The sequence below is a fragment of the Pleurodeles waltl genome, chromosome 4_1 (genome assembly GCF_031143425.1).
Source record: "Pleurodeles waltl isolate 20211129_DDA chromosome 4_1, aPleWal1.hap1.20221129, whole genome shotgun sequence".
Lineage (NCBI taxonomy): Eukaryota > Metazoa > Chordata > Amphibia > Caudata > Salamandridae > Pleurodeles > Pleurodeles waltl.
Genome location: NC_090442.1, coordinates 456,550,058 through 456,562,920, shown reverse-complemented (window position 1 = coordinate 456,562,920; position 12,863 = coordinate 456,550,058). Strand labels below are relative to the sequence as shown.

Here is a 12,863-nt window from a genome sequence, read left to right as displayed (position 1 = left end):
AACTCGTAAGTCATGTCGTAAGTTCGCCCTCATGCACCTAAAGGCGATTCCAGATAGGGAAGCCAAGCTGTATGTTGCTGAGCACAAGAAATAGTTGCCATCTTCGTACAGATCCTGCTCCAAGTTGTGGGCCTGAACTAGGGGTCGTTACCCAGTGTTTCTACTTTCCGCTCCAAGTTTTCCTGCAAATCAAGACCAAACACGTACAAAAAAAGCAAAGAAGCATTTAACCCCATCCCTCCAAGGAGAAGATGAGAGAGCATCAAGTTTCAAGTCACTCTTCTCAAGGTCGCTGGGCTCATTTCTCAGCTGGTCCCGACATGCCCGGAAATTCCTGCACTGTAGTTGACTGCACAGCAGATTGAGTACTTATGAGGTTGTGCTGCAGATATTCAATGCACTTAAGGCTCTTTCTGGCACTTCTTTAGGCCGTCAGAAATCAGAGGCCTCTAACCAAGTTACAGTCGTTGGGTCCTCCCTTGATGCAGTCGAAATGGGACCGATGTGCTACAGACTAATCCGTTACATCTACTGCATCGCAGCTATTAACAGAGGTTCTGTTATATTTTCAGGTCTGATCCTGTGCAAGAGCAGGTAGCATTTCAGGACGTTGATGATTATGTGAGGATACTAACACGATTCTCCCTCATCAGAATCTTGATGCCTTATCCCTTGATGTACAAAATGCCAGTGGACCTGACACCTCTCTTGAAACTGAGCTTTACTCGTTGCATGGGACACTAGCAGAGGAGAGTTTTTCATTGGGAGTGCTGGTTTGGAGGGCAACCAAGGCGCTAGAGCTACAGTTACCCTTTGTTGAGACTGAAGCAAATGTTTTGATTGAAATCCTACACCCCGGAAAAGCAGCCTGAGCCTTTGCTTACTTTTCAGTAATACTCTTACAGATCTCCTGATGGCGAACTGGTGGTAATGGCTAACATTTTCTTATTCGACTGGGAAGAAGCAGGTGGGCAGCCATCATAGACCAGTACCTGGTGACCCAGAGTTTTCCATTAAACATTTAGCTCCAGAAAGCCTTATGGTCCAGGCATCAACCAGTAAAGTAGGTGGACTGCAACTTTAGGTAAATGCATGTTTTCTTCATCCAGTCTTGCGTTGCAGTCTATTAACCCAGTCTGCCTGACACCCAGCACCTTTGGGACATTGTCAGCACGATCTTGCTTACAGCCCCTGAAGATCTGAGGGCCCCAGACCATACAAAAGGGGCAAGGCGTGGTCAGATATATCTGCTCAGGTTTGTATACTATGGATTGCCTCGCCAGGACATTTGTTTCCAATGTGACCCTTTGTGTGCATGCCTCAATGGTTTCTACAGTTATGTTTAGGCTTTGCTGATGGATATGCCCTTTGATGGATCCACTGCTTCGGTGAAACAACAGACTCTGCTTTTAAGATGGTAGAGCTACAGTGTGTTAACTGGGGCAGTTGGCTCCTTCAAAACAATTTCTGCACTACTTTTGGAAATGTAATGGCAGCTTTCGTGAGGTGACTTAGACAGAGCCAGCCTTCGTAACAAACAATGCAGCAGGCAACCAGTCCTTTCTGGCTGCATTTCCAGAGCTGGCAGATAGCGTGTGGGCCAGCAGAGTCACCCGTCTTCTGACTCTTCCTCCCCTGCTAAACCAACCAACAAACATTTAAAGGTTGCCCTCAGTAGATCATACCCACCCAGAGTAAGGAGTGGAAACAGTAACATTTCCTCCTGGCTTGGGGATCCATCATGCCCAACAGATAGGTTTTGGAAGCTATTCAAAATGGCTTTTACTTACCTTTTTCTTTTCTTCCTACCTAACACCCCTCTCAGACCATAATGGATTTTAGAGGAGCACCTGCTCATCCTCCTACAGGCGGTGAGCCTGTTGCATTCCAAAGGTACAATCGAGAAGGTACTGGGAGGCAGTGTTGCTGCTCTCACTATTTCTTAATTCTGTGGAAGTTTGGGGAACCTCAGGCCTATCTGGGACCGCCAACCTTGCAATGCCTTTCTAAAGGACAGATTAAGGATGCTCACGTTGGCCAGATCCTCTGCTTTGGACCCTGGCGATTGGAGTCTCAACACTGGGCGGGGTCCTCCACCCAAATCTACGCAGTGTACAGCTACATTTGTTGATATTGAGCTGCTGCATTTGATTTACTGCCTCAATTGCTAGATATCATTCTCACTGCCAGATGCCCCACCACAAATCTGTTTACATCGTGCCTGGGACAAATTTGTGACTTGGTGCGGCGAGCTGTAAATGTCCTTTTATTTTTAGTCCAGCAAGGCCTTGCAGTATGCATTATAAAAAGTTATTTGTCAGTTGTTTTAAGTTTGCCAGTCCAACTGTCGTTAATATCACCTGGTGTGATGGGGTTCATTAAAGGTTTGACACGTTTTCTCCCACAGTTTGTGATGCCACAGTGGGACCATAACTTGGTCTTAACATTTCTCCCTCTAAATGGATGCATAGCTGCTCACTGCATCACCTGACCTTATAGACTGTCTTCTCATTGTGAATATGGCAGCTTGTCCTTTCGAGTGAACTAAACTTTCAGTGCTTCTTCCCTACATCAACCCCTTTCCCCTCAAGGATGTATGTGAGGACTTGGATGGCCTTCATACCTTAAGTTGTGACTCCCTTTCACGTTGATAACCCTTCACTCTACGTGTACTCTTTGCTCACCCTTACCCCTCAAAAGAGGAGTAGAGGCTCCATTAGTTGGACACCAAAAAAAAGGGAAGTTTTTACATTGTACAAAGGACCATCAAGTGGCCAATCAGATATTTGTGGGGCTCTCTGGAGCAAAGAACGGGAAGGAGGTGCAGAAAAGGACCTTGTAGTGGTGAATAGTCCTCTTCATTAAGATCTGCTAAACACAGGCCAAAAAGCAGCCTCTCGAAAACCCATTCCACTCGGGCTAAAGCTGCTACCACTACATTGGCATTTGAAGTGCCTGTCCTTGACCTCTACCAGGCTGTGACGTAGTCATCAGTGCATACGTTCACAAACCACTACTGACTTAACAGCCAGATCAGGCAGGAAGGACATTTCGCCTGCTTGGTCCTGCAAGACAGTTTGTTCTGAGCTCACTCCACAGACCCTCCACCTGGGGGAAGGGGTGGGCAGTACTGCTTTGGTGTCTGTTCCAAGATGAGGAATCCACAGTTAGAAGCATCCATCATAACAAGTTACTTTTGCCTTTGGTAAATGATCTTTTGGGTGGATACACTGTCTAACTGTACATTTATCACTGCCCTCCAACAACTTCATTCTGTGTGGTGGCCTCTTCCTAACATCTAAAAATATCTATAGCTAGCATGCAGCGTATGGTCACCAACAATTGTTCACACTCTGCTTCTTAAGGTGTGGAAAGGGTAAAGAACTGGCACTGGTGTGCAGGAGTGGCGCTTGTAAGCAGTTCCGCTCACTTCTGGCTTAGTGGTGTGGAGATGCACAATGCTAAGCAGTGGCATGGGGGAATCACTGTAGTGAAAGAATCTGCAGATCCAGTCTGGCTTCTGGGGATAGTCTAAGGTGAGGAATCTGTAATTAGAGTATTCACCAGAAAGGGCATAACTCAAGGTAAGTATCTTGGTCATTTCTCTGGAGAACTAGTTCATTTGTGCTTGCATGATCTATATGTATTGTTGCTGTGTTACTGCTGTCCTTAGGTGGGCCCATATCAAGGCAGCAGTATGAAAGTACGTTTTAGGCAAATCATTTAATCAAAGTGTCTGCCCTATGTCAGTCCTTCAGTCACCACACTAGCTTTGTTAGTAATGGTATTCTAAAGCAGCATCCGGTAGTGGCAGGGTATATGTAGTGTTAGTTGGTACCTAAGGAAATAATGTCATAAAAGGTGTTTTAGCGATAAATCCACGCCTGAGACTGGTACAAAGTGATAGTGCCACAATAGGCACTAAATTACTTTCAGGTAAGTAATTTCTGTGCTCTTCCACTATTACAGGCTTAGTGCCAGGATTAGCATATTTTTAACAGCTAACTGAAACTATGTGTATGTGCGCGAGCCTTGAATCACAGACCACAAGAGTGTGATTCTGCAGTGCCTCATTTAAGAGCTGGTTATTGTATTTCCATTCTAGTTATTAGCCTTGCTGGAAGGAACATACGGATTAAAAAAAAAATATATATATATTTTAAGAGGAAGTAACTAACTAATCCGATTATTATGAAGGAAGCAAATGACTGTAAAACTGTAGTCCTAATTTGTTTTTTAACGTGCACTTTGTAGTCTCTAATGCTAGACAATTTCTTTCTTCCCACATGCAGATATTCTGGTATCGACAAGGAGACCTGGAACCTAAATTTAGAAATCTGATTTACTATATTTCATTCTGCATAGTCTTGTTATGTATATGTGCCAATCTGTACTTCCACGATGTGGGAAAATGACTCCACGATTCTCGAGATATAAAGCTGTACCAAGAGCATTTTGTATTAAAGCTTGAAATGACTACAAAGGCTACGGAAATTGTCACAAAAACGAGGCAGAAGAGACACATTGTTTTTTTTCCAGGTAGAGCGACAACTTTTTCATGGAGAAACACATCGATTCCCTCTGCTTTGGAAGTTACTGCCATTGCACAAAGTACACTGCATAGTATTTTTTTCCTAGAGCCTATGGTGCACTAAAATACTATTCCAGTGTAGCCAAATGGCACAGAACGTTTTCTATTATGGAAAAGCAAAAACTGCAATTTTTAGTACATGATTATAGAAGCATTGCAAAGACCTGAATGTATGGCATCTTAGAGTGCATTAACACAAATATTCTTTATTTTGTTTAAACAAATGTACAATTGTTCCCGTTCACTATACAACAGTTTAAAGTGACAACTTAATTTCACATGAACAAAACTGTTTTATGGAACTGTGAAAGACGAGCTTTGAATATAAAAGTTAAATTACAGAAATAAATAAAATAATTTACATATGTGTTTTTGCGTTTTTATTTACAATTATTTACCACTCTAATACGCCAGGCTGCAAATCTATTCAGAAGGTCTGAGTTCTTTATATTCTTTATTCTTGGAATAGGGTACAAAGCGTACGTTGTTAAACAACCTATAGAACTGCCGCCCGAAAGCAGGATGTGTATAGTGATTGCTTGTCTAGGAATCGAAATATTTGAAACAGTATTTGATTACTGTTTGCCGCCTGTTTTCCCTCCCAGTATCCCACAGTAAAAAACACGAAAGCACAAAATGGCTTTTCTGTACACTTAACAAAATACATTTAGTGCAAGTTAGTTACCAAACAGACATTTTTCTTGTCCGTATGTAGAACGTGCGTTCTGGTTAACACTGATGACTGTAACGAGTGAAACCTAGCATATATATATATATATATATATATATATATATATATATATATATATATATATATATATATTGGTTTATTGCTGCAAGCGCGTCATACATTATCTGCCTCACCCTGTAGAATTTAGAACAGAAAGGGGGGTGGGGCGGAGTTATGATGTTCTAAACAAACCTTTAAAATAACACATTTTTGCAAACTTGGGTTTGGAACACGGAGTTTATATATATATATATATATATATATATATTGGTTTATTGCTGCAAGCGCGTCATACATTATCTGCCTCACCCTGTAGAATTTAGAACAGAAAGGGGGGTGGGGCGGAGTTATGATGTTCTAAACAAACCTTTAAAATAACACATTTTTGCAAACTTGGGTTTGGAACACGGAGTAACTTTTCAAGGCTTCAGTTGAGGTATATAGATTTAAGTGTGTATAGCCAGTGTAAAATACCCAGCGTTGAGAAGAAAGAAATAATTGCTATGAAAGTTACTTCGTAAGAAGAAACTATTTTTGGCTCCAACTACAACTTCACACAGTGAAGTGCTACTTATACAGATGCTAGACTGTTTCTTTAGTTACAAGTTCCGAAATCTTCAGCATCTTTTTTGTGATCTTGAGCTGCCGGACGATCCAACGATGAGGGATCCCTCTTCATTGTGCTCCAACACTGGATCTAGATTTAAAGACATTTTGTTAGAAAATCGCAGAGCACAAAATAACGGAATCTTCTAGCAGTTTTGTTTTCAACTTGTATGTTCCGTTTTTGAACCAAAAGAGATGAGCTAAAGAACAAGTTACTTACCTTTGGTAACGCCGTAACATCTAGCCGCAGATGCCTTACCCCTGAATTTCCCCGGGCATCAGACTGGATCTAGAATATTTTTCGTGAGCAATACCCCTGCATGCCAGTGGGTGGTGGTGGTGGTGATTGGCTCTGCACGGCGGCGTCTGTGCCAGAAGTGACTTCTGTGTCACCTATAAAGGCGCAGCCCGGCTGGCTGACGTCAGTTACTTTTCCCAACTTTCCACATCAGGAGCGCAGAGCCATAAAGTGCACTGACACTGGTGTGTCCAAACTAGGGCCCTGAAAGGGATCATCCCTAACTCTAGAAATCTGTCCACAGAACAGGCAGGATGGGTGGGTCGGTAAGTATTCTGCTCCTAGTTATTGTCTCTACCAGATAAGGCATTGACGAAGGTAAGTAACTTGTTCATCTGAAAGACTTTTAGCCACATATTCCTTACGTTTGAATAGATACCCAAGCAAAACCATCCCCGGTGGTGGGACTGCGAACAAAATGTAAACTAGGAAGTTCTGCAGGATCGAATGGGTGAAATATCTATCCCTGTGGAGCGGACTGTCAAGGCAGTAATGTTTGGTAAACTTGTGCAGGGATTCCCACGTTCCTGTCTGGGAGATGTCCAGGACTAGGCTCCATGTGCTTATACAATGGCCACAGCTTTACCTCTGGTGGAATAAGCCTGTAGGCCCTCAGAAGGCTGCTTCTTTGCCGGTGTGTAGCAGATTTTGATGCAGAGGACGACCCATCGCAAGATAGCTTCTGCCCTGCCCGACCCTTCTTCGTTCCAACAAACCTAACGAAGAGCTGTTTGTCCACCTGGAACTATTGTGTGTGGTCAAGGAAGCATGATAACACACTTTTTGGGACCAGACAGTGGAGTCACTCCTCTTCTTTGGAGGGATGTGGAGGATCATAGAAAGTACGCAAGGTGACAGATTGGTGCACATGGAGTGGTGTTACCACTTTCAGCAGGAATAGCGGCCCGAGTGCGAAACACCAGATTGTCTGGAAAAATGGACATGGATGGACGCTTGGATAATAAGGCCTGCAGATCACTCATCCTACAGCAGGTGTTATTGCCGCAAGAAATGCTGTTTTAAAAGTGAGCAGCTGGACGGGGCAATTGGGTAGAGGCTTGAAAGGAGTATAATTAAGAGTGTAAAATTAGGTTCCATTGAGGCATAATTAAAGGAGAAGGGAGGGGTGAGGGGAAACATGTAGAAGGTGTTTCAGGAACCTATTTACAAAAGGGGACTTAAATAAAGAGGGTTGGTCAAACAGCCATAAGAAGGAAGACAAAGCAGAAAGGTAACCCTTCAGAGTACCCAAAACAGAGTACAAGGGTAAAAATAAAAAGGACATCCGAGAAAGGCAGAAAGCGGGTCAATAGACTTTTCTGTGTAATATAATACAAATGTTTTCCACCGGCAGACGTATACCGTCTTGGTAGAGGGATGCCTGGCTGCCAGAATAATATAACAGACTTCGCAAAGGTTGAAAACTGTCACCACTCAAGCGCCATACAAGAAGGCAGAGAGTTGACAGGTTTGGGTGGAGGTAACACCCCCCCTCCCACCCTGCTGCTGCAACAGAAGATCCTCCGAAAGGCAAGCCTGATCCGAGGATCGATGCTCATGTTCAGATACCAGACTGTCCATGCTCAGTCCAGAGCCACAAGGATGACTTGGGCCCGTCGTTCCTAATCTTCTTGAACTCTGGGCATGAGTGGTATGTGCGGAAAGGCGTACGGGAGGCCTGAGCCCTACTTGAGATGTATAGCGCCTCCGAGCAATAACTGCCTTAAACTCCAGTGCGCAAAACTGGTGACATTGTGTGTTCTCGGGGGAGGCAAACATATCTAACCAAGGCTCTCCCCACTCCTGAAAGAGACCTTGCACCAACTTCAGATGGAGACTCCACTTGTGATCTGATAGGCATCGACGGCTGAGTTAGTCTGCTCTGGCGTTCATGGAACCTGCCTGATGTTGAACCACTAGGGATATGCCCTGCTGTTTCAGCCACGTCCAGAGAAAGGGTCCACTACCTCACCCTGTTTGTTGTAGTACCACATGGCAGCTGTGCTGTCCTTTAACACCTGCACTAGACTTCCCTTTGAGGGTAGAAAAGCTTTCAATGCCAGCCAGATTGCTCAGAGCTTCAGCAAGTTGATGTGGAGTCTGGATTCTGCCAGAGACCAGAGTCCTCTGATCTCCACCTCTCCCAGATGGCCGCCCCTTCCTAGGAGTGACGCATCTGTCACTACTGTCAGATCTGGTTGGGGAAGGGAGAGGGGTCTGCATTTGAGCCAATCATGGTTCCTGGGCCACCACTGCAGATCTTATACAGTTCCATCCAAGATCTTAACCATGGCTGAGAGATTCCCCTGATGCTATGTGTAGGAAGTTGACTGTATATAGAGTCCAAGGGTTCCCCTTAGATAATACTAATGCTCTATTTTGTGGTAGTGTGGTCGAGCAGTAAGCTTATCAGAGGGTAGTGTTAAGCATTTGTTGTATACACACACGCGCGCGCACACACTTTGGCCATAAATGAGGAACACACACTCAAAGACTTAACTCCAGGCCAATAGGTTTTATATAGAAAAATATATTTTCTTAATTTATTTTAGAACCACAAGATTTGAGGTAAGTACATAAAATGCAAGGTACCTCACACAGGTAAGTATAGAACTTTAAACAGTAGTACACACAGTTTTGGTTCAAATGGCAATAAGCTATTTTAAAAGTGGACACTGTGCAAAAAGTCAACAGTTCCTGGGGGAGGTAAGTTTGGTTAGGTTTCTCAGGTAAGTAAAGCACTTACACAGTCAGCCTCCTGGGCATAGGCAGCCCACTGTTGGGGGTTCAAGGCAACCCCAAAGCCACAGCACCAGCAACACAGGGCCAGTTAGGTTCAGAGGTCAAAGGAGGGCCCAAAACACATAGGCGCCTATAAAGAACAGTGGTGCTCTGGTCCTAGTCTGCTTACAGGTAAGTACCTGTGTCCTCGGGGAGCAGACCAGGGTTTTTTTTTGTAGAGCACTGGGACACACACACACAAGCCCACAATACACACCATCAGTGGCACGGGGCGGCTGGGTGCAGTAGGCAAAGTAGGTGTCAGGTTTGCTATAGAAAGCAATGGAGGGACCCGGGGTCACTTAGGCAATGCAGGCAGGGCACAGGGGGGCTTCTCGGGCCAGCCACCGGCTGGGCTAGGATGAGGGCCGCCTGCTGGTCACTCCTGCACGGGAAGGTGGTTCCTGGGGGCTGCAGGTGCAGTGCTTGGTCCAGGCGTCTGGTTCCTTTGTTACCAGGCAGTCGCGGTCAGGGGGAGCCTCTGGATCCTCTCTGCAGGCGTCGCTGTGGGGATGCAGGGGGGGTCGACACAGGGTGTCCACGTCGTTGGAGTCGACTGGGAGTTCTCTCTGCGGTGTTAGTTGTCCTGAACTCGAGCCGGGGGCGTCTGGTGCAGAGTGAAGACTCATGCTTCTGGCGGGAAGTGAGAGGCTCTTTAAAGTTGTAGTTTCTGAACTGTGCCGCTGTTCTCAGGAGTTTCTTGGTCCTTTAGGTGCAGGACAGCCCTCTGAGTCCTCAGAGTTTCGCTGGCCCCGTTGGATGCGTCCCTGTGCAGGTTCTTTGCGTCTGGAGACGGGCTGGGGCCAAGTCAGTTGGTGTCTCTGCGGGGCTTTCAGGTCAGCAGTCCTTCCTTCTTCAGGTTGCAGGAATCTGATTTCCTGGGTTCAGGGTCGCCCCTAAATACTGAACTTAGGGGTGTGTTTAGGTCTGGGGGACAGTAGCCAATGGCTACTGTCTTTGAGGGGGGCTACACCCTCTTTGTGCCTCCTCCCTGGGGGGAAGAGGGGGGGGGGTGGGGTGGGGGGCACATCCCTATTCCTATTGGGGGAATCCTCCAAACTCAAGATGGAGGATTTCTAAAGGCAGGGGCCACCTCAGCTCAGGGCACCTTAGGGGCTGTCCTGACTGGTAGGTGACTCCTTGTTTTTCTCATTATCAGGCAGGAGCCTTTGAGGCTCACCGCCAGGTGTTACAGTTCCTGCAGGGGAAGTTGAGAAGCACCTCCACCCAGGGCAGGCTTTGTTCCTGGCCACAGATTGACAAAGGCACTCACCCCATGTGGCCAGAAACCCATCTGGTTGTGGCAGGCTGGCAGAAACTGGTCAGCCTAGCACTAGGAGTCGGACTGGTATTCAGGGGGCATCTCTAAGATGCCCTCTGGGTGTATTTTACAATACAAATTCCACACTGGCATCAGTGTGCATTTATTGTGCTGATAGGTTTGATTCCAAACTTCCCAGATTTCAGTGTAGCCATAATGGAACTGTGGAGTTCGGAATTGACAGACTCCCAGACCATATACTCTTTATGGCTACCCTGCACTTACAATGTCTAATGTTTGGCTTAGACACTGTAGGGGCATAGTGCTCATGCAACTGTGGCCTCACCTGTGGTATAGGGCTGTAAGGCCTGCTAGAGGGGTGACTTACCTATGCCACAGGCAGTGGGTTGTGGGCATGGCACTCCGAGGGGAGTGCCATGTCGACTTAGCCTTTTTCTCCCCACCAGCACACACAAGCTGTGAGGCAGTGTGCATGTGCTGAGTGAGGGGTCCCCAGGGTGGCATAACACATGCTGCAGCCTTTAGAGACCTTCCCTGGCATCAGGGCCCTTGGTACCAGGGGGACCATTTACAAGGGACTTATTTGTGTGCCACGGCTGTGCCAATTGTGGGAACAAAGGTACAGTTTAGGGAAAGAACACTGGTGCTGGGGCCTGGTTAGCAGGGTCCTAGCACACTTTCAATCTTAACTGGCATCAACAAAAAGTTAGGGGGTAACCATGCCAAGGAAGGCATTTCCTTACACTGTGCCCACTGGAACTTCAGGTCCCACTGCAGAGCCTGCATATTCCACTAGGCACGAGTTGCAGGAGGCCATGAGGCCCAGCAGCCTCTGAGTTATTCTCACCAAAACCCAGGATAGAGGCTGAAACATTAGTATCATAGCCTGAATGAGTCAGGTGTGACTTTGGCAGGTTTATAGTGAACCCCAGCGAAAACAGGAGGTTTGCCATTGTCTGGAGGTGGGAGACAACAGCCTGGGGCAAGCTTGCCTTAAACAGCCAGTTTTTGAGATAGGGGAAGACTGGCACCCCTAATCACTGCAGATGTGCCATCACCTTGGTGACCACATTGGGGGGGGGGGGGGGGGGGGGGGAGAGAGGCTGGTAAGGCCAAAGGGAAGCACAGTGAACTGAAAGTGCTTGTGGCCTATCCTAACTGCAGATAACACTGATGGGCAGGCAGGACTGGCACTACCATCTAGTTTCCTGGGTCCAGAGCAGACAAGACCGGAGCCAATGTAAGGATCTTGAACTTCTCCTTTTTGAGTAAGAGGTTGAGGGTTTGTAGATCTAGGATAGGACGCAGACCCTTGTCCTTTTTGGGAATCAAAAAGTGGCAGGAATAGGAACCACAGCTTACTTATGGCCCTAGAACTATCTCTACGGTTCCCTTGGCCAAGAAAGCCTGGACTTCCTCGCAGAGCAAGGACAAATGATCCTCAGTCAGCTGGTCATACGACGGAGGGGTAGATTCGAAGGGAGGGAGTAGCCCCACCAAATGATCTGTAAGACCCACCTGTCTGATCTTATGGAGTGGCAGTGGTGGAGCTGATGGCCGATTCTGCCACCAGCTAAACACCCATGATTTTGAAGGGGGAAAAGGCAGACTGGGATTTATGTGCGGGACAGCTCAGAGTCCCAATTATTGGCCGTAGCCTGTGAGTCCATAAACTGCTCCAGCGCAGAGTCTGCCTTGACGGTTGCTATCAAAGGGCATGACCATAAGGGAAGCCAGACGTTCTCAACCAGACATGGCATCTGAGCGCCACCGTCATGGAACCTGCTCTACGCAGTGTGTTCATGTCTAAACCACAGCAAATTGTGAACTTTTCTGCGTCCCTCCCATCCTTGACTCCTTGTGAGAGAATGGCCCGGGCCTCCTCTGTGTCCTCTGGCAGCACTTATGCAACTGTGGCTCACACTGTATATGAATAGCAATCCAATAAGCTTGCGGTGTTCACTGACTGCAAGGCTGGAGGAAGTAAACATTTTCTTTCCTTAGCTATCCAGCCTCCTGGATTCCCTGTCCAGTGGTGTGTTAGGGAACGCGTCATGGGAAGTGGAAGCCTGGATCACTAAGCTTTCCGAGATAGGGTGCTCAGTGAAAACATTTGGGTTCCCTGGAGCGGGCGGTGGCAGCCGGCAATCGTCCTATTCACAGAAGCCCCTGTGCTGGGCTTGGACCGGATTCTCTGTAGGGCACCCATCAATGCTTCAGTGAAAGGGAGCACGAGTTCAGAGGAGTAAGCTCCCGGCTGTGGCACTTCCATCAAGATGTTAGTGTTGACTGCCACCTAGGGCAACTCAAGGTCCAGAACCTCAGCCACCCTCTTCCACTGTCATGTATGCAGCTTCCTCCTCCATAGCCAAGGTACAGGGAAGGAAACATACTGGTATCTGGAGATGTGTCCAATCCGCTGGCATCACCCAGTTCCTCACACCAGTCCAACCTGGGACACACTGGTCCTGTTGGCATTGGTCGATTCTGCTCTCGCTCCATGTTGGATTCAGGGATTGAAATAGGTCTGGCGCATCTGGGAGCATCAGCCTCGGGAAGGTCACATTGGTATGGA

General features: G+C 46.9%; 2 protein-coding genes across 4 annotated transcripts in view; one reads left to right on the top strand and one right to left on the bottom strand.

The window, feature by feature from the left end:
* Positions 1 to 4,954, top strand: part of TMEM243 (transmembrane protein 243) — a 184,626-nt gene extending 179,672 nt beyond the window's left edge. The window contains exon 5 of the mRNA XM_069228720.1: positions 4,293 to 4,954. Coding sequence (XP_069084821.1) covers positions 4,293 to 4,415 — 123 coding nt within the window. The 3' untranslated portion in view covers positions 4,416 to 4,954. The remainder of the gene's footprint in view (positions 1 to 4,292) is intronic.
* Positions 4,778 to 12,863, bottom strand: part of DMTF1 (cyclin D binding myb like transcription factor 1) — a 330,757-nt gene continuing 322,671 nt past the window's right edge. For all 3 annotated transcript variants that reach the window (XM_069228717.1, XM_069228718.1, XM_069228719.1), the window contains one exon: positions 4,778 to 6,018. In XM_069228717.1, the coding sequence (XP_069084818.1) occupies positions 5,939 to 6,018 (80 nt within the window). In that variant the 3' untranslated portion in view covers positions 4,778 to 5,938. The remainder of the gene's footprint in view (positions 6,019 to 12,863) is intronic.